The sequence below is a fragment of the Odocoileus virginianus genome, chromosome X (genome assembly GCF_023699985.2).
Source record: "Odocoileus virginianus isolate 20LAN1187 ecotype Illinois chromosome X, Ovbor_1.2, whole genome shotgun sequence".
Lineage (NCBI taxonomy): Eukaryota > Metazoa > Chordata > Mammalia > Artiodactyla > Cervidae > Odocoileus > Odocoileus virginianus.
This window is the reverse complement of record NC_069708.1, coordinates 10,403,079-10,423,750: the sequence shown is the minus strand read 5'-3', so window position 1 is coordinate 10,423,750 and position 20,672 is coordinate 10,403,079. Positions and strand designations below refer to the sequence as shown.

Sequence of the window (20,672 nt, the reverse complement as noted above, 5' to 3'; positions counted from 1 at the left end):
GAGAGCTCATTCATTTTAATAATTGAGCGCAATTTTGATAGTTCTTCCCAAGAATTATTTCCCAGGGCCCCCCTCTCCCAAACTATTCACACACAACATCTACAAGTATTCAAATTTAATAAACACAATGTTGCAAAAGCAAAAGAAATAAGAAACGCCTTCATAGCTTTGAGATTAAAAATAATGCTTAATAGTTCTCTCAGTAACTGTTACTAAATACTAAATGCTAAAAAGGCTGCATGGGCAGCCAGCGGCTGGGGAGCAGGAAGGAAGCTCTTATAATGACAAGGATGTTTACACTCATTTTCCATCTTATAACCAGGAAACACAGGGCGTAACTCTCTGGGTGTCAAAAATAGAAAACCCTGGAGAAATATTTTCAGAGCAACAAATGAAGTTGGTTTTACTTATGCCACATAGGGAGCAAGGGCCCAGATTCTCAGACTCCCTGTAACCCTGGTCCCCCTTCTGACTCGCACTTTGTCATAAAGAAATGAAACCACAAATATGGAGCCTGAGTCATAGCAATAGCACAATACAAATTTGTTGAATGAATGAACTGATACCTCAGGTGCAGTGTGAATGGGGTGGACCTAATTTTCTCTTTGAAGAAACAGTCCTGGACATCGTGGGGAAATGACCTTCCCAAAGCAAGCCTGACTTGATGCCCTCAGTGCCCTGGGCATCCTGGGGACCCAATGGAAGAACTGAGTTCTTTCTAGTTCAGCTCGGTCCCCTGAATAGGCCCACTCAGCATCAAATTTGTGGCCAGAATTTCAGATTCAATACTTTATGTGATCAAAATAAAATGAGTATGTATATGGCTCCTGCAATTACATTCAATACATACAAGACTTTAAGAAATCTGGGGTAGAAAGTGACCCCCTTCCCCTACCCTTCCCTTTTTTTTTTTTTTTTTGGCTTTCTCTAACTTTCCTTCTATTCTCTCCCTCCTTCCCTCCCCTTTCCTCCTAACCTGGTCTTCTGCCCTTCCCCTCTGCTCCTTTCTCCTTCTTTCTCATTATTAAAGTTGACTACTTCTAAATATCTGTGGCCCCAGAGAATATAACAAATAAAGCTGTTTTTAGTTCCCAGAAATAGGAGCAGTTACATTAACCATGATTTAGAGATTCTTGGACTCATGAATATCCAGAATATGCTATTGGATATGAATTCAAAAGCTACATAGTAAGCTAGGGATTTTAGTTTCCGGGATGTAAATTTTATCATGATCATGATTATAGAAGGATAAATCATTAGTTACACCAGTGAGATCAATTTTGCATGTGTATTTAAGTAAAACAAAGGGTGGATGCTATTTAAAGCAGATGTCAGATACATATTTGTCACAATTCTTAATTTCAAATTCACAAGTGCTGGCTGGAGAGGACTGTTTTGGGCAATAAATTAGTTTGCATTTCTCTCATAGCATCAGGAGCAGGACCAAAGGAGCCAGCCAGAGTTATGAGAGGAGTTCATTTCTCTGCCTTCATCTCCCTTTGGTGCAATGCTTCAAATAAGAGTGTTTGGACAGGACAACCTATTGGTTACTAACCTTAGCCTGTTCTGTACCTTTAAGAGAATCAGGCTCTGCACTGGGAAGACCCAGAGGGATAGGGTGGAGAGGGAGGTGGGAGGGGGGACTGGGATGGGGAATACATGTAAATCCATGACTAATTCATTTCAATGTATAACAAAAACTACTGTAATTATGTAAAGTAATTAGCCTCCAACTAACAAAAATAAATGGAAAAAAAAAAAAAAGAGAATCAGGCTCGTTTGGTCAACTAGAGTATTGGAAGTGATTTCCTCAGATAATACTGTTTAAGGCTTTCAGTTGATTCTACCTTGGCACTGTATGGTTCTAAATGTTTTTTCATTCATTCATTCAGTTAACTTTCAATGAGTATTCACTCTTTGTCAAGCACCAGTGTAAATGGTGGGTCATACATACATCCAGTCAGTGTAATATTCTTTTTTTAGGAGAAAGCTCTGACCCAGTTAGGCTGCTCTATTGGTAAACTGGAGAATGTTGTCACTATTAAGTGATGAATCACTCTCAGTATAAATTACCTCCTACTTGGAAAATTTCCTTCAATAGGACAGTAGTGATAACAAAGATGACACAAAAGGGAATATGAATAATTATTCCCTGGTTTGCTTCTTCTTTGGGGGAGTATACCAACCAATTTCCAGGCAACCTGCTATTGCTGAAAGATCACCAAACCTAGAGGCAGATGGCCTAGAGCCAGTCTCAGCTTTAATCTTAGGGAGGTTACTTCACCATTTTGAACCTTTTTTTCACCCTGAAAACTGAGTCTGAGAATCTTTGCCCTACCTTTCTCTGGCATTACTGTGAAGGGAAAAAAAAAATGAAAAAAAAAAGTTTATATAATTGCTCTGAAAACCACAAAGCTCAATACAAATGCAAATTTATCACCATTAAAAATCTTTGACATTCCTTTCAGGGAAAGTCATCATATCATAGTTTCTTTTTCTTTTAAGGAAGGAACTTATATTATCCACTAGCATTACTTGGTTATTCAGTGGTACAACCCACATTCATTTCCTCATGGAAGGGACCAGTTAGAAGTTTTCCTTGTTGAAAATGAAATGCACTCCCCTGGGACCAGAGTCGGAGTTGGAGATGCACTGCTTATTAAGGGTGTCAGCCAAGGCTTCCGGTCCGCAGAGGAAGACTCCTATTCTGGTACTTTTGGGGAGAAAAAGAGAAAGAAAAAGACAGTTTTAGGCTTTGGGATGGGATCAATTACAAAGCACATGGGGAGATTTCCTATTGATTTTAGGCCTTAGAGCAGAGTCTCCTCAGCTCCTTTGTCTTTCCACAAATGACAGAGTTCAGGTGGCCCTCAGGAGGGTGGCTTGGTCCTGTTCATGGGGGCAGCTGGCTACTTCAAAAGGCAGCTGACTTTATTGAAAAAAAAATGACATTCAAGCAAGGTTTATGGAAACTTCTACCACAGAGAAAATGGTGGTGAAATTGTGAGTCTGTGGTCTACTTCCTTTCAGGGCTCTGTGTTCTCAAACACTCCAGCATCTTTTTTTAAAAAAAAAAATATTTTGACCACACCATGGGACATGTGAGAGCTTAGTTCCGTGACCCAGGATCGAACCACACCCTCCTGTACTTGAAGCTCGGACTTTTAACCATTGGACCACCAGGGAAGTCCCTCCAGTGTCTTAAAATCAGGAACAAACCCGCCTTAGGAACGGCAACTCTGCTAACAACTTGGTGCGGCTTCGTCCTTCAACTTTTTAGACTCTAAAGCCTTGTTCCTCTAGCTGTGGTTTCAGACCAGTAGCCCTGGTGTCAGCTTTTCAAGAATACATATTATTGAAGTAGGTCAGCTGTGTTTTTAAATTATTATGACTTCACACTTTTTTCAAATCTGCCCTAAAATATCTGTTTGGCTTAAATGTCAAAGCTGTGATGATTTGTTCTTTGATGTGACTGTATTTCCAATTCCTTGTTCATGTTAAGATTTCAAGAAAACTCAAAAAGCCATTCAAAGCCAACAATGCAGATTCTTGGGCCCCACCCCACATATACTAAATCAGCATTTTAGAAAGCTCCTCCAAGTGATTTACATGTTCATTAAAGTGTAAGAAGCAATGACATAGTGTATTTATGGTGATTTCTTGAGTTTGTCATGTGTTCTAACAAGATAAAAGATCTCCTCAAAGCATCATAATGACTAAAGCTTTAGTTAGGGCAGGAAAGACCTGGGGTATCTGTCAACTTATGATCTAGGACCCAAAAGCTATACATGAAAATGGGGCCAGTGTCTCCTTAGTAAACAATATAAATCTTGTTGAATTAATAGAAGCAGATACATGAGTGAAATTTAGGGGATAAAAGCAAAGAATTGAGTTACGGGCCTACTTGGGGGCAGCAGGGTTCAGAAAGTCTGAGGTGGGGCCTGGGAATCTTTGTTTGGAACTCACCAGTCAATTCTGGGTGTGATTTAAAGACTTCTTCTTAAAGTGAGAGATATTTAGAAACTTTTATGAGTGTGAATATAGTTATCTAGATATTTTAGTTTCCACGGTAAGCCTAAAGAACACTCTTTTGGGGGAACTCCTTACTTGGGGTGTTGACTTCCAATGGTCTTGAACTCGTTATCCCAGTTGGGTCGTCCATACAAGGTCTTTTGTTTCAGGCCTGTGATTACATCTTTCTCCTCGTCATGATGCACAGCAAAGTGACTGGCCTGCAGGAAAGGACATGAATTCAGAAAAAAGAGGCATGCTCTACAAACACACACAAACCAAGCTCTAACTACCCATTCTAAATGTACATATTTGAAGCAAGGCATTATGCCAGAAGCTAGAAGGTCAATAACACTGAATACACTGATTTCAAGCCATTTATAGTCTAGAAAGGGAGACCTTGAAGTAAAAAGGTGGGCAATCCTGTTTGTAGACTAAGGTACCATGAATGCCATAGAGGAGGCACAAACATCTCCATGAGAACAAAGAAGGGAGGACAAGCGGAGGATATGAGAAGGTCTCAGGGTGGCAGCATTTGAGCCAGACTTTAAAGTGTGGGTATGATTTAAATTCTGTTTCACTGTTTTTCTCTCTGCAGTACATCTAGCAGTCCATCCCGAATATACTCCCACTGTTTTGAGAGAATCACTAAAAATTAAGACAATCATAGATTAAAATGCACTCATATTTTGCTAATGTAATGAGACATCAAACCAAGCCTAAAGCTATTAATAGTCTGTGTGGGGGTGGGTTGGGGAGGGGTTGCTTTCTGTTACCATTCCAGGGAGCCTCAGTTTGAACCACAGGTATTTTTTAGTAAAAATGGTTAATTAAATTTAACAATTAAATCAGATTTTAAATTTACTGGACAGAGGATGGATAATGGGGATGGAAGAGGTTAAGAAGGCTGGTTTCTCTGGTTTAATAATCCTATAGACACAAAGTTTTGCAAAGCAAAAGAATTATTTTTCAATGCAAAAAATTTCCCATTAAAAAAAAACCTGGCTTTTAAAAAAAAAAACAACTGCAGAGCAATTTATATATTATACATTTTTGCCCCTGGGTTTCATTTTTATCAAATTTTGTTGTTGTTATGTCTTTAAATTGCAGAAGTGACATCTTAAAACCACTTTTCTAGAGCAGCAATTTTCATGGTCATGTGGCCCGGGACCTATGTTTGTGGGACCTATGGGACCTACAAGACTTACCGAAGACTTGGAGAATTTATGATAGGCAATATGTCAAAACCTGAATGAGAAGAAGTCAGTTTTCACAGGTACAATGTATATGTGAAAAATGTCTCTGATGAGGAGCCAGTGTGTGGGTGTGGCCAGCTGAGCCAGTGACCAGAAACTCTTGCCTTAGCTCCTCACTGAGGACAGTTATGCTGCTTCTGGGCCAAGTCATTAAGCTTTGCTTATTTAGAAACATGTTACCTGCTAGGAATCATTAACTTGTTTCTAAGTTTCTCAGTCTCATCACTTTAGACATTTGAGGCCAGATAGTTCTTTGTGGCAGAGAAGGAAATGGCAGCCCACTCCAGTACTCTTGCCTGGAGAATCCCAGGGACGGGGGAGCCTGGTGGGCTGCAGTCCATGGGTTCGCTAGGAGTCGGACATGACTGAACGACTTCTTTCACTTTTCACTTTCACACACTGAAGAAGGAAATGGCAACCCACTCCAGTGTTCTTGCCTGGAGAATCCCGTGGATGGGGGAGCCTGGTGGGCTGCCGTCTTTGGGGTCACACAGAGTCGGACACGACTGAAGTGACTTAGCAGCAGCAGCAGCAGTTTTTTGTGGTGGGGGGTTGTCTCGTGAATTGTTATCTTATCAATACTTGTAGCTGTAATTGTTTTATCCATTGAAAATTCACAATTTCATTGCTAAATGTCTCAGGAGGGAGTATATATACATATGTGTATATATACATATGTAGTACATATGTGTATATACTACACACATGTATACATATATACACACATATATCACCTTCATTAGATATATACTGATTTATCTACAAACGGTTATCATGAACTACTGGAAGTGGTTAAGAGTGCAGGTCCTGGCACATTTATCACTTGGATGCCCTTGGACAAATGACCTAAGCTGTTCTGGGCCTTGGCTTCTCTATCTGTAAAATATGGATAAGGATAATAGCTACTTATAAGGTTGTTGTGAGGATTTAATTAGACAATCTATATAAACACTAAGAAGAATACTTGGCACAAGCATATGCTGAAGAACTATTACCAGTTATTATGACTCCTTATTAAATGTATTATGTATATTATAAAACATACATAATACAAATTAAAGGAATAAATACCCATATATATGCATGTGTATACATATTTATGGGCTTCCCAGGGGGCTCAGCGGTAAAGAATCTGCCTGCCAATGAAGGAGACACAGGTTTGATCCCTGGGTCTGGAAGATCCCCTGGAGTAGGAAATAGCAACCCCACTCCAGTATTCTTGCCTGGGAAATCCAAGGGACAGAGGAACCTGGTGGGTTACAGTCCATGGGGTCACAAAAGAGTTGGACACAACTTAGTGACTAAACAACAGCAATATACATATACATATATACACACACACACACATATACACACATACACACACACACACACAGAAGGAGAGTGAGATAAAGCTAATATTTTCTTTTCTTCCCATAACCCAGTGGATCATCTTATCCACCTGGTTCAATACCCCTGGTGGGAGCATTGCTCTAACAAGGTCACAGTCATGGCTCTGACTTCTTTGTAGGCTCACTAGCTTTGACCTGTCCCACAGATACCAACTTTGAATTTAGTCTCAACAGTCTGAACATATGGGCATACTGAGTCGGAGTGAATGCAGTGGATCACCTAAACCCACTGACTAGTCTTAAAACCAGTACACAAGACACTCCAATAGCCAATGGGAAGTCAGTAAGCCCTGGGTGCTATGGGAGAGAACTGAGATTGGGGATCTTGTCCTTACCTGAGACTCATCCCAGCCAGTGAGGTAGATATTGTAGCTGAGGAAGCCCGAGTTGTTCTTCTCCTGCATCTGGGTTTCCAGCAGCTGCAGCAGGTCCGCAAACCACTCAAAGGCATGTGTGTCCCGGCACAGCCAGTAGAAGTAGATCTGAGAGGGGGGACAGACCGTGAAGCAGATAATTTGCTGTTCAGTCATTCAGTCATGTCCAACTCTTCGCAACCCCATGGACTGTAGCATGCCAGGCATCACAGTCCTTCATCATCTTCCAGATTTTGCTCAAACTCATGTGCATTGAGTTGATGATGCCATCCAACCATTATATATATTTTTTATTTTTAAATTGAAGTATAGTTGATGTATAGTATTATATTAATTACAAGTATATAATAGAGTGATCAACAATTTCAAAGGTTATATCCCATTTATAATTATTATAAATCATTGGCTATATTCCCCATGCTGTATATCCTTGTAGCCTATTTTATTTCTAATAGTTTGTATCTCTTGATCCTCTCCCCTTATGTTGCCCTTCCCTGTCCCTTCTCCCCACTGGTAACCACTATTTAGTTCTCTATATCTGTGAATTGAGTAGATTATATTTAAATAGAGACCTATCAGCATTGACATATGGATTTCTACCCTCCCACCTTCCACTTTTCCCTGTTGCTCAGAATGTCTAGAAATATAGGTTTTCAGAAAACTCTAGATATTTGACAAACTAGCTCGCATGAACCTGCTCTGGCCTTTACATGGCAGGACAGTAAATAAACAGCTTGTTCTCAGAAATCTGTAGCTTAAGAAGAAAACATGAGCCCACCACTTGTCCCCTGGGACTGCTCTTGCCTCCCAGAATTCCTCACTTCCTTGGATTCTCCTTTCAGAAAGATCAGTAGGATGCAGATGAGCCATGGTTGCCACCATGCAACTTCCCTGCCTGCTACACCAGACACCTCTGAGCTCTAGGGGAAAAAGTAGTTATACCCACACCTCCTCAACATCGAAAAGAGGGGAAGGGAGAATGAGAGTCAAAGTAAGCTCCATGTGCCTACTAGAGGTTATCTCTCAGGAAGATCCCCTGGAGAAAGAAATGGCAACCCACTCCAGTATTCTTGCCTGGGAAATCCCATGGACAGAGGAGCCTGCTGGGCTACAGTCTATGTGGTCGCAAAGACTTGGACACAACTTAGCGATAAATAACAACAGTTATTAGAGTGACTCAAGCTTTATTAAAGATGTCGTTTCTCAGGCAATGAAACCCAATTTACATGGGACCAAAAATTCCCCTGGGATTTTACTCTGAGGAGACAGCCATAGAAAGTAAAAAAGTAAAAGTGTCATGAAAGGACATGTCTCCTGCCCTCCCCCTGCAAATAAATGTGGGGGAGGAGTGACTGGAAATGGAATCTACCTCAATATCTAATAGAAGATGATAGAAAAATTATTCTATATCCTCTCAATGGAACATGAAGGACTCATCAAAAATGATTATTAGCAAGTTTGTGACAACACTGAAAAACACTATATGTTTTCAAAAGAGTGGGACATGAAATTGTACATACTCAATATATGCAGCTTTCTAAAAATGTATAAACAAGTGGAAAAATGTTGGAAGAGAATTTACCAAAAGGAGAATTACTGGATTGGGACTGTGAAAACTTTAGCTCTCTCTTCTGAATTTCTAGTAATACTACACAAATACGGTATACGACTTTCAATAATAGGCCTGATTCTATAGAACCACATTTATTTGTTTGTTTGTTTGGTGGTGCTGCGAGGCTTGAGGGATCTTAGCTCCCTAACCAGGCATCGAACCCAAAACCCATGGCAGTGCAAGTGCTGAGTCACCACTGGAACACCAGATAAGTCCCAGAGACACCTTTAATTTATCAAATAGCCCTCTTGTGAGAAGCCTGCCTCTCTGAAACCACCCAGAACTGTCTTCACTTCGCCTGATCTCTGCCAGCCACTGCCCTGACGGCTGTTTGAGGCTTCACTTGGCAGAGTGTGATGACCAGTCCAAGCTCTTTGAAAAAAAGAAAGAACCTACCTTTTGGAGCCTCAGATTTGGGGCTTTATTGCAATATTTGTACCAGACCGACTTGAGGATGGATGCAAAGGGCGTGACCCCGATCCCTGCTCCCACTAACATCACCACCTCGTAACTGAACACATCCTCACTTGCGGTGCCAAAGGGCCCATCAACAGCTATCCTGGAGGGAAGCATGGGGGGAGATGGTTACACAGATGTCTTGCTCTTCAGAGGTGGAGGGGGCACACATTATCACTGGGGGTGTGCAATACATCACTTTAAACCGGGACAATGTATTGATGATGTGGCACTTTCTTCTGTGAGATGGCTTTCAAGTAACCAACTTGGTGTGAACATTGGGATTGGAAGTAAGAAGAGGAAATTTTAGCTAACTGAAAACATGCGGTAACTCTTAGGGGTATTTTTTCCTGTACCTCCTTTCACACATCAAACACACACACACACACTCCACATACACACTCACACACATATGTCTGTGTTTTGCCAGGGCAGCCTGCACTTGAAATTCTTGCACATTAAAGTGAGAATTCTCCATACTGTAATATCTAATAAATTTATTATCTCCACTTTCCATTTGTCTAGTCATTGAGTTATTTGACCAAGTTTTCTTCAGCATCTACTAAGTACCTGACACCATGTTAGGCATGTGGGAAGAAGGAGGCCCACCGAGTAATATCTGGCATGCATGCATGCTAAGTCACTTCAGTCGTGTCTGACTCTTTGCGACCCTATGGACTGTGGCCCGCCAGGCTCACCTGTCCATGGGATTCTCCAGGCAAGAATACTGGAGTGGGTTGGTATGCCCTCCTCCAGGGAATCTTCCCGACCCAGGGATCGAACTAGAGTGTCTTATGTCTCCTGCATTGGCAGGTGGGTTCTTTACCACTAGCACCTCCCGGCATTTCCCCTCAAATAATGTACAGCAATTAAATTTTAAGTATAGCTTTGATTTAAAGTTAATATACCTTGACCTTGACCCTTACAAATGTAAAGGCATTGGGAAATATCCATGATTAACATATGATTCAAATATTTTATATTTTACATAAGATTTATACAATATGCATAAATAGCTTCCCTGGTGGCTCAGATGGTAAAGAATCTGCCTGCAATGCAGAAGACACAGGAGACCAGGGTTCGATCCCTGGGTCGGGAAGATCCCCTGGAGAAGGACATGGCAACCCACTCCAGTATTCTTGCCTGAAGAATTCCATGGACAGAGGAGCCTGGTGGGCTACAGTGTATGGGGTCTCAAAGAGTCGGACACGACTGAAAGACTAACACTTCACCACATGTAAGATGGGGAACACAGAGATCGTTACTTCTGTTTGTAGAATCCGTGTATTTTGTCAAGACTCAGGGGCTACTGGAATAAGAGATGTGAGAAGCAAAGCTATTTAGTGACATTTTTCCTGAACTCATGCACCTTTGTAACAGGCACTCTGTACTCACTTTGGTAGTTTCCAGGCATCTTGAAACTCCTGCTTATCACAGCCACAAGCATTGAAGAGTCCCTCTGTCCAGTCCCCCACGATGCGGATATGGATGCTAAAGAAGTCTTCCTCAGGGGCAGAGGTCAGGGTGAAAGGGTGCCACTCCAGCCTGGACACCATGGGACACTTGACGAAAATGTATTGGCCCACCTCCATCTTGAATCCCTTCTTCTTCATCTGGAGCTCAATGGTTTTGAAAGGGTGAGTGACCACCTATGGAAATAAAACATGTCTCTGGAAATGCCCCTTTCTCCCAGTACTTGTCCTGTTAGTGTCTGTATGGATAAGAGGCTGAGCAAAGAGGCCTCACCCATGTCCCTTCTTCAGGGCCAACAGAGTAGTTCTTCCAGCAAACGAATCTCTTACTGGGAAGAGCCCTCGGCTGTAGCCAGTGGCCCACAATGAGCTCTGATGCAGGGACCCAAAGGCCTGGCCCTTGTCCTCACTTTGGGACAACTCCCGGGGGCCATCCCAGCTCCAGCACTTCCTGTAGGATCCGCTGAGGCTGCAGTTGCAACCACTTTGACAGCCACCCATTTCCTTCCCTCAGTCCTGCCTTTTTTCTTTTACAAGTTCATCTCCTGAGAACCTGCCTCAGTAAGTTTTCTGCATGCAGTTCTCTGTCTGAGTCTTGGCTGGGGAATTCAACCTAAGACTCCAGCTTATTGTGATTTTTTCTTTTCCTCTAAGAAATCAAGGCAGTGGCTAGAAACAGGAAGAAGAGATGGTTTTCTACTCAGCCTTCCTGTTTCCCTAGGGGATGATCAAGAGTCTCAGCAGCCAGACAGAGGCAGAAGGCGACCCCATTGACTAGTTGTATAGCAACGTCCCCCAAACCAAGCCTAAGGTGCTGGTCTGTCTTTGTCCCAAGTCCCACCTTGAGCCTGCCTGATTTCATGCATTGTTTCTGTTTCTCTCTACTTGGGGAGTACACCTTCCATCTCTCCCAAAGCCAAGCCCCACCCACCCATTGTTCATTCTCCATGTACCTGAATGTTCATAATAGCTTTGTTTACAATAGCAAAAAAATTTGGAAACAGTCCAAATGCCCATCAACTGGTGAGTCGGTAAATAAAAATAAAAATAGAACACAACAAAATGCTTTCATTGTAATATGCTGTTTCTGTGATGATTCCTGAGATCTTAGAAGGACTTTATATGCACAACAGAAAACAAACCAAGGGACATCAAGGGAAAGGAAAATCAATAGAAACAAAATAGCAGTCTCCTAACGTTGACTGAGGGGCTTCTCTGGTAGCTCGGTGGTAAGGAATCCACCTGCGATGCAAGAGACATAGGAGACACTGGTTCAATCCCTCGGTTGGAAAGATCCCCTGGAGGAAGGCATGGCAACCCACTCCAGTATTCTTGCCTGGAAAATCCCATGGACAGAGGAGTCTGATAGGCTACAGTCCATGGGGCTGCAAAGAGTCAGACATGACTGAAGGGACTGAGCACAATGTTGACTGATACTGCTGAGCTTTTCTTTTCATGGGTGAGGAGTAGGAGAATGGGAAATCCTTTGAAGAAAAATTGTCAAATGTTTCCAAAGTTTGTGATCCAAATGTAACTTAAATGACAAGGCTGCAACCCATGTCCCTTCATCATTGAATTAAGGAGGTGTAAAGCTTCATTTTGAAAACAGAAAATAAAGATTGATGAAAATGACTTTGAAAATTATGCTGCTCACATTGCAATTTTGTGTGGTGAAAGTGATTTTTACCATATTGCAATGTTGCCACCGCAGGCAACACTGGGACAGGAGGGAGTAAAATGTCCTAGTGGACAACACAGTCACAAAATACTTTTGGATAGTACTTCGTTTCTTACATGTGTTGACATGAGAAGAAAACGGATATTCATTTTATTCACAGGAAAACAAGTGTGCCTTAGAAATAGGCCAAACAGAAATACTTGTCTGGTTAGTTCATTTTAGTCGAGTAAGGGAAATTTTGTGGTGGCTCTTTTTGCTGATCTGTGGGCTTTTTCTCATACAATATAAATATCATAAAAGGAGAACTGTTGTGGCTTCCTATATTTCAAGATCTCCACTGCCAGCTGGACTACATTCCTATGACCTTCCATAGAGGTCCAGAAAGAAGAGGTAGGTGGACAGGAAGGTTTTGTGTGTTTTGCAAAAGCAACCCATGGTAAACTTTGGTAACTACTTTCTGAACTGAATTGAATTCAACTTTATTTGATAAAAATAGTCTTGTCTGATGTTTCCTGAAACTATAATAAGGTGATTCTATTTCTATTTATTTATTTAGATATTTATTTATTTAGTGATAAGAAGTGGCATGGACATGAGGGGAATAAACTGCTATATATTTGAAGTTACCAGACTCAACTCTCAATGAAGTTTAGTTAGCTTACTGAAGACTTTGAAGACATTTCCTCTGATATTCTGTTACTACATATAAAGCACAGCGAAGGAGGCAAAGAGGACCTGGTGAATAATCTCTATCTCAGTAAGACCTGCCCTGGTTCCTGGATTCTTTCGGCATCTGAACATTTTAAGGCTCAATAAATGACCTTTGTGACCTTTTGAACTCATCTCTTTTGCTTCTTTACTCTTAACTAATTACATCATCCCTCATGCCTCTCCCCTTAACACACACACACACACACACACACACACACAAATTCATTTACATGAAACATTTGTGTTCATTTTTCAACAGAAAATGTTAAATTCTAGTTTCCCCAATGAAAAGATCCAATCATTTGATTATCAGGCTAGGGGCACTGAAACAAACCATAGGTCATCTCTCTGCCCTAAGTTTAATCAAAAGAAACCAAGTAAAAGACAGCTCTGACAGTGTTGTAGAGAACTTGGGTAGACTTGTCCATGATATAGTTAGACAGTCATTCCTAAGTCAGTGCCTACCTTGGTGATGACCACCTTCTGTTGAGATCGCCAAAACCGTACCAACCTCTCACAGAGATACAGGAACATGGGACCCACTATCCATTTCCAAGTCTGTAATCAGAACAAATAATGAAAAAAAGCATGTGTTAAGGGGTGGTAGTTAAAAAAAGATTCACAGGGACAAAACATTTCAGAAATGCAATTAACATTTGTGGGCTTGTTTAAATATTTGATATTGTATTAGTAAATTTCTTCTATAAGAGAATGCATGAAAATACCTAAAGTTAAAATAAATTTCTGAGCCAGTAAAAATGAAAATTTTCTTTGGTCACATTGGGGAACTATATCTACAGTATGAAACTCTCCCAAGAGGAACTGCCCACAAGAATGGGATTTCCTCCTATTGTTGCAATAGGAGTTGAAATAGTCCTACAGCAGAGTAAAGTTGGTTTCGGAATTAACATTTCTCTAAAGGATAGCATTTCAACAACATCATATTTTTAATGTAACATTGCAATTACTTTCTCTCAGTCACATAGTCAAAACTTAATTCGTCACAAGATGAGAAATTTCATGTAAGAATTTAGCTGTTTTTCCAATATTCTGGCAAGTTCTCAGAGCTAAGCAATGCACTTGCTGAATAGGGACAGATCCAGAGATTTTCAGCTTTTTCTAAAGTCCCCTCTTGTCAGAATCTGCAATGTTTCAGACCACTGGAATTACTCTGTGGCATTGTTGGCTCTGTTTAAACCAAACAGATCCATCCTGGGATTCAGTCAGTTAGGTTCTCCTAGTTGAATATCTGAAGTAGCAAAGAATTTTAGTAGGTGATACCATCTAAAATATGACATTCCAGAAGGGATTCCAAGAGGGGAAGAAACCCCAGAGGACTTTCCGGACTCTCATGTATGAGCTTTCTATGAAAATTTTTAAGAAACTTATTTTTGGAAGTTGAGAGCACCCAAATAGACCTATCTCCAGTCAAAGTTGAAAAATATCTGCCCGGAGGTCATAAATTCTCTGCTACTGGCCTTCATTTTCATGGGACAGGTTTTTCAAACCATCCAACTTTATCCATCTATTTCCTGGGGGCCACCTGGGGCCACATTGAATGGAGCCAGGTGTTGGATATCACCTCTAATCTTCCCAGAAACCCAGGAGCATTTCTGAGGTGTCTGTTAAGGTAGTAGCATTCTGACTCCAGCTATCTTCAAGGAAATGTGCCTTCCCCAACTCATAAGAGGACCTGCAATACAGTTCCCTTTTAATCCTTTCTATTGATGTCTCGGGGCTTCCCTGGTGGCTCAGTGGTAAAGAATCCACCTGCCATGCAGGAGATGTGGGTTCAGTCCCTGAGTTGGGAAGATCCCCGGGAGAAGGAAATGGCAACCCACTCCAGTATTCTTGCCTGGAGAATCCCATGGACAGAGGAGCCTGGTGGGCTACAGTCCATGGTGCCGCGAAGAGTTGGATGAGACTGGGTGACTAAAACAACATCAACAACAACAACTGATGTCTCTATGTAGTGAGGGTAGTTCAGTGACGTGTCTGGTTACTTTCATTAATGAGTAAGGATGCTGAAAGATGTTAAGTCCTCAGACAGCATGATGTTTCTAGAGGAAGAGTACTCCTATATTAGGAGAGTAGGGAAAAAGGAAGGAGAAATGGGATGGGAAATTTGCCTTTATATTATACTGTGTTTAAGGACACAATTAATGATCCTTTTCAGAAAACCTGTACAAATGTTGATTTTTGCTTAGTTTTATACCAATAGCTAAGATAATAACTGATAATGTGTATTGCTTGCCAATGGGGGAAAAGGTATGAAAATCATGGGGTTCACTTCTCACTCTATGAAACAGAGATATTGAGAATAAACAAAATGGAGTTCTTGAGAGTTCCCAACAAAAGGGAAATATTTTAGCATCCTTTCCCTTGGTCACCCTTGCCACACTCCTGCTCTACCATGAAGTGCCATTGGGTGTTGGCATGAACCTAGCTCTCCAGTCTCCTTTATTCACAGACAGGACTTCCTGATACCTAATGGCAGCCCTATGTACCATCTTGCAAATTTCCACCCAGGTCTGAAAGCTGGATAGAAAATCTTATTTCCTGGTATCTGAAGAGTCTCCTGGCTCCTTATATTATAAATCATTATCTGAGCTTCCCAATTCAGCTCAGGATGGAATCCCTCTGAAAATCATTAACTGATATTATCATGGCCATCTTATCCAGAAGAGATAGAAGTTCTTGAATCCAAATGCTCTTTAAAAAAACAATACTTTTCCAAGTTTTATATCAGGATGCTCATAACAGACTAATGTAAAGGTTACTTTTCAAGAACTAATTCTAGACAATCAGCATAGCAGAAAAACACTGGATACTTATCCTAGCAGTTCTGTGACATTCATAATGGACAACTCTATGACATTTGTATGTATTTCTTAGACGCAGTTTGAAGATTGTAGGTAATGAAACTATAATAGCAACAGTGGGTTGTACGTACCATAGGAGGGTTCCCAGAGAACTCCGGGATTGGGCAGTTCTTTATTTTTCCCCACTGTGAGATGTTTTGATAACAGTTTCTTGGTTGGTGTTTCAACAAACTCGCGTCAGTCTGCCCACGTACAATCCGCCTGAGGAGGAAATGTAAGTCCTGATCATTTAGAAATGAGACATTAAGTTCTTAATTTTTTGAGATTCTGAACATGTTTTTAGTATTCTAATATGGGTCTTATACTTTTCATTTAAAAGCAATATCTTATTGTCCCCTCCAAATAGATTAGAGGAAGGGGAAAAATGCATGATCTTTAGCAATAGAAAAAAAATTATATGGGGACTTCCCTGGAAATCCAGTGGTTGATATTCCAAACTGCCATTGCAGGGGATGTGGGTTTGATCCCTGGTCTGGGAACTAAGATCTCACATCCCACATCCCACATCCCACATGCTGGGCAGCATAGCCAAAAAAAGAGGAGAAGAATAAAAAGGAAAACCATGTATGGTGGCACAAAGGATATTTATATGTAACATTACATCTACAGGGTAAGTTTTGGATCATCCATACATATTTTTGAAAAACAAAACAAAACAAATGGTAACTATTAGAGTTCTTAATGCTCAAGATCACATGGGGAGTGATAGAAAAAGAAAATCTGACTTTCTTCTCTTTCAGTGCCACGACCGGAAGTCAGAAAACTTGCATTTTAATCCCAGTTCAGCTGCTACCTAGCTATGAGACTAAGTAATCAGTCAACCAGTGTAAGTGGCAGATTCTCCTCAGATGGAGAACAGGGAACATATCTGTCCTCTGCCTGCTCCACAGTAAGATACATATCTATGAGGGACTTCCTTGGCAGTCCAGTGATTAAGTCTCTGCACTTCAAATGTAGGGGGCACAGATTCAATCCCTGGCTGGGAACTAGGATACCACATGATCCGAGGCCAAAAAAAAAAAAAAAAGATACAAATTTATGAATCTATACAAATGTAAAGTGGTGGAATTACTCAGCTAGAGGGGGGAAGAGATTAACTTTTTTTCTCTAGGATTCTCTAAAACAACTGGATGATGACTGAGTCCCATTTAAAGATACTCATTGGTTTAAGAGGGTTTTCCAGTAGTCATGTATGGATGTGAGAGTTGGACTATAAAGAAGGCTGAGCATCAACGAATTGATGCTTTTGAACTGTGGCATTGGAGAAGACTCTTGAGAGTCCCTTGGACTGCAAGGAGATCCAACCAGTCCATCCTAAAGGAAATCAGTCCTGAATATTCACTGGAAGGACTGATGCTGAAGCTGAAACTCCAATAGTTTGGCCACCTGATATGAAGAAGAGCTGACTCATTTGAAAAAACCCTGATGCTGGGAAAGATTGAAGGCAGGAGGAGAAGGGGACAACAGAGGATGAGAAGGTTGGATGGCATCATCAACTCTATGGACATGAGTGTGAGTAAGCTCTGGGAGTTGGTGATGGATAGGGAAGCCTGGCATCCTGCAATCCATGGGGTTACAAACAGCAGGACACGACTGAGTGACTGAACTGAACTGAAAGAGTCTTTGCCTATACAGATATTTCAGTGCTTAGAAAGGCATGACCAGGGGTCAGGGTCTGCAAGTTGATCAAGAATGCACACGAGGAGAGGGAACTATATTCAATATTTGGTAATAAACCATAATGGAAAAGAAGATGAAAAAGAATGTGTGAGTTATTTTGATGTACACCTGAAACTAACATGACATGGTACCTCAACTGTATTTCAATAAAACATTTTTTAAAAAGAATCCACATGAGGAGTTGCCACAGGCTGCTTTCCCCCACTCTTCCCCTTTTCATACTCAAGTCTCAGCCCCTTCTAGGCTGACTTGACTCAGAGCAGAGTCACTGAGGCTTGAGCATCTACTTCCTCTACTCTTAGTTATCTGCAGCCCCGTACCCACTGGGGAACTTCCCAGGCCTGCTTTTGCGTGCAGGTGGGAGAATCAGCTAGTGTGAAACAGTAGAAAAAGGAAGCCTGGTATGAAACAGGGGTCCCAATAAGGCAAACTCTCTCAACCGCACATCCAGGCACTGAGTGTCTCTAGGACAGATTCATTGCTGCCTGCCTTAGCCCCTCTGAGCTCCAATCCCATCTAAACCACTGATAAACTGGTGGTGGCTTGGCTACATACTGGGTTGGCCAAAAAGTTCATTTGGGTTTGTACATAGGATGGTACAGAAAAAGCCAAATTAACTTTCTGGTCAACCCTGTACTTACCTTTTCAAAGTCTGTTTCCTTGTCTATCATTTCCCCAGGAAATGAGGACAGTAAGAGCATGTCTTCCTTTTACAGGTTAAAAGAAACATGTCTGTCACAGATGCTCAATAGAAGCTAGGTCTTCCCTTTATTATGTTAGGATGCTTGAAAGCAATAACCATGGGTTTGTCATTCTAGTATTCCCGACTGTGTCTGAGATTGGCCCTCATACACAGTAGGTAATCACTGAATGATTGGCTTGAATCAAAACTCATTGAACTACAGCAGACCCTTTCACCTGATGAATCATTACCCTCCCTGCTTTGGGAATTTGTTTAATTTATGAGGGATTAAGCCATGGGAAACATCATTGCGGACATCCAAGACTACCAGCACTCTCAGAATGCTTTATATATGCTTGCAAAGATATTCAAAACTTTGGTGTATTTTTCAAGCTTGCTATAAATAATTGCACTATGAATAGTTATGAGTTGCGTACCAGAAACTAAAGTGGTACTGAGTGGTTTTTATCAAAGTGACTTCTGTTTTCACCTCTTATTCTCTCAACAGACAGGCTGATCACACCAAGATAGGGTCACTGTGCCTCTTAACAGAGCACCACGTCTGGGAACTGAGGGGCATAAAGTACTTGGCCTTGGAGTTTAAATACTCACTCAGCTCCATGGATGGCGAGACCAATGAAGAAGATCACAAAGAGATGGTGTGTGTACCAAAACACTTCAAAATAAGACCTCCGGATGGTTTTGGTGGAGGATGTGATAATTAATATCAGGCACAGTGTAATGACGACTCCGGTGATGCCTGCCAACCGAGTCACAGCCACATACAGGCCTCCTTCAGGATTCTGTAAAATACACAGACACAGACACAAACACACACACATTATTTGTATGCTCTCAGATGCAGGACTCCCCATCTATAGAGTGTCCAATGAATAGGGCAATAGGTATGTTCTTTCCCTCTTTAGATAATCCTAACCATCCCTCAACAGGGTGGTACAGACTTTGAATTGTTGTTTAGTCTCTCAGCTGTGACTGACTCTCTTGCAACTCCATGGACTGTAGCCCACTAGGCTCCTCTGTCCATGGGATTCTCCAGACAAGAGTACTGGAGTGGGTTGCCATTTCCTTCTCCAGGGGATCTTCCTGACCCAGGGATCGAATCCATGTCTCCTGCACTGGCAGGCGGATTCTTTACCACTGAGCCATCAGGGAAGCCCATATAGACTTAAAATGGATAGTTCCAAATTAAAAGTCTTACATGGTTGAGGTGTCATCGGAAGTATCAATGATATACAGAAGTAGTTCTCAGATTCAGAAAAAAGGACATTTGTCAAATCTATGTCCTAAAAGGGTCAGAAGCTCTTTTCTCGCTTTGATTTGGAAAGTGTTATAATGCTTAGCTTGTAAAAGTCGTCTGGGCACACCACATCTTAGGCTATGTTCCTCCTGACCAGATCCTGAGATGAGGATTCATGGGTAAGTGATTTTGAAAGAATGTGCTCCTGAAGAAACTGGTAAGAGAACAGGAAAGAGGAACATGTCAAGTCAAATAAGAGGGTGTTGTTCAGTGGCTTAGTTGTGTCCCATGAACTGCAGACCACCAGGCCCCTCTGTCCTCCACTAGCTCCCAGAGTTTGCTCAGATTCATGTCCATTGAGTCGGTGATGCTATCTAACCATCTCATCCTATGCTGCCAGCTTTTGTCTTCAATCTTTCCCTGCATCAGGGTCCTTTCCGAGAGGGTGATCTTAGGCCAAATCTTCAGCCTGATGCTGCAGGGAAACTGCCGAGGGTCAAACACACCTCAATGTTTATCCTGACTAGAGGCAAAGAAGCTGGGTTTTTATGGCCATCAGTTATTGGTTAAGACCCATCAGTTATTGGTTAAGACCAGCTCAGCGAGATAGCTACCTAGGCCCTTTCAGATCTTGGAGCTTGTGGGCAAAGGGCCTCCAGTAGCCCCAGGGCAATCCTCTGAGGAAGAAACACAAATACAGGCAATTGAAAATGAAAGCACACAGAAGGGCGGGGGAACAGAGATCAGAAGAGTGATCTGAGCCCAGCACTGTAGTGTCAGCTCACTTGATAAGTTCGCAGTGTCGCCTCTATGTATCATTGTATAAATAAAAGAAAAGTCATCCAAGACATCATAGAAAAAGAATTCCTATTTTATTTGATGCTGTTTAATTCTGTCCCTAAATAGATCACATTTTTTAATATCAGCCTGAGGATAATGATTTCTGCAAAATTAAAGTACTTTTTTGGTTATCTAAACAGACAAGAAAATGTGTTGGAATTCAGTGTATAGTGAGTGATTTGATTCAGCTATCCTACCCAACCACTGGGCACATGAAGATGATTTCGACCTTCTCCCTCTGAGCATAGAAGGCTCTAGCAACTACTGGAAGGGAAGAAGTCCTTGCCTGTGGATTGCCCATATGGCTGCTGCTGGAGCAATTAGCAGACAGAGGCCACCTATCAGATGTTGTAAGCAAGAAAGAGGAAA

At 41.5% G+C, this 20,672-nt stretch overlaps 1 protein-coding gene across 1 annotated transcript in view; it reads right to left on the bottom strand.

The window, feature by feature from the left end:
- CYBB (cytochrome b-245 beta chain) overlaps positions 1 to 20,672 on the bottom strand; it is a 33,348-nt gene continuing 12,676 nt past the window's right edge. The window contains exons 6-13 of the mRNA XM_020901491.2: positions 18,818 to 19,008; positions 15,915 to 16,044; positions 13,427 to 13,519; positions 10,496 to 10,749; positions 9,041 to 9,203; positions 6,994 to 7,140; positions 4,108 to 4,232; positions 1 to 2,713 (exon numbers count right to left, since the gene is read on the bottom strand). Of these exons, the coding sequence (XP_020757150.1) occupies positions 2,587 to 2,713; positions 4,108 to 4,232; positions 6,994 to 7,140; positions 9,041 to 9,203; positions 10,496 to 10,749; positions 13,427 to 13,519; positions 15,915 to 16,044; positions 18,818 to 19,008 (1,230 nt within the window). The 3' untranslated portion in view covers positions 1 to 2,586. The remainder of the gene's footprint in view (positions 2,714 to 4,107; positions 4,233 to 6,993; positions 7,141 to 9,040; positions 9,204 to 10,495; positions 10,750 to 13,426; positions 13,520 to 15,914; positions 16,045 to 18,817; positions 19,009 to 20,672) is intronic.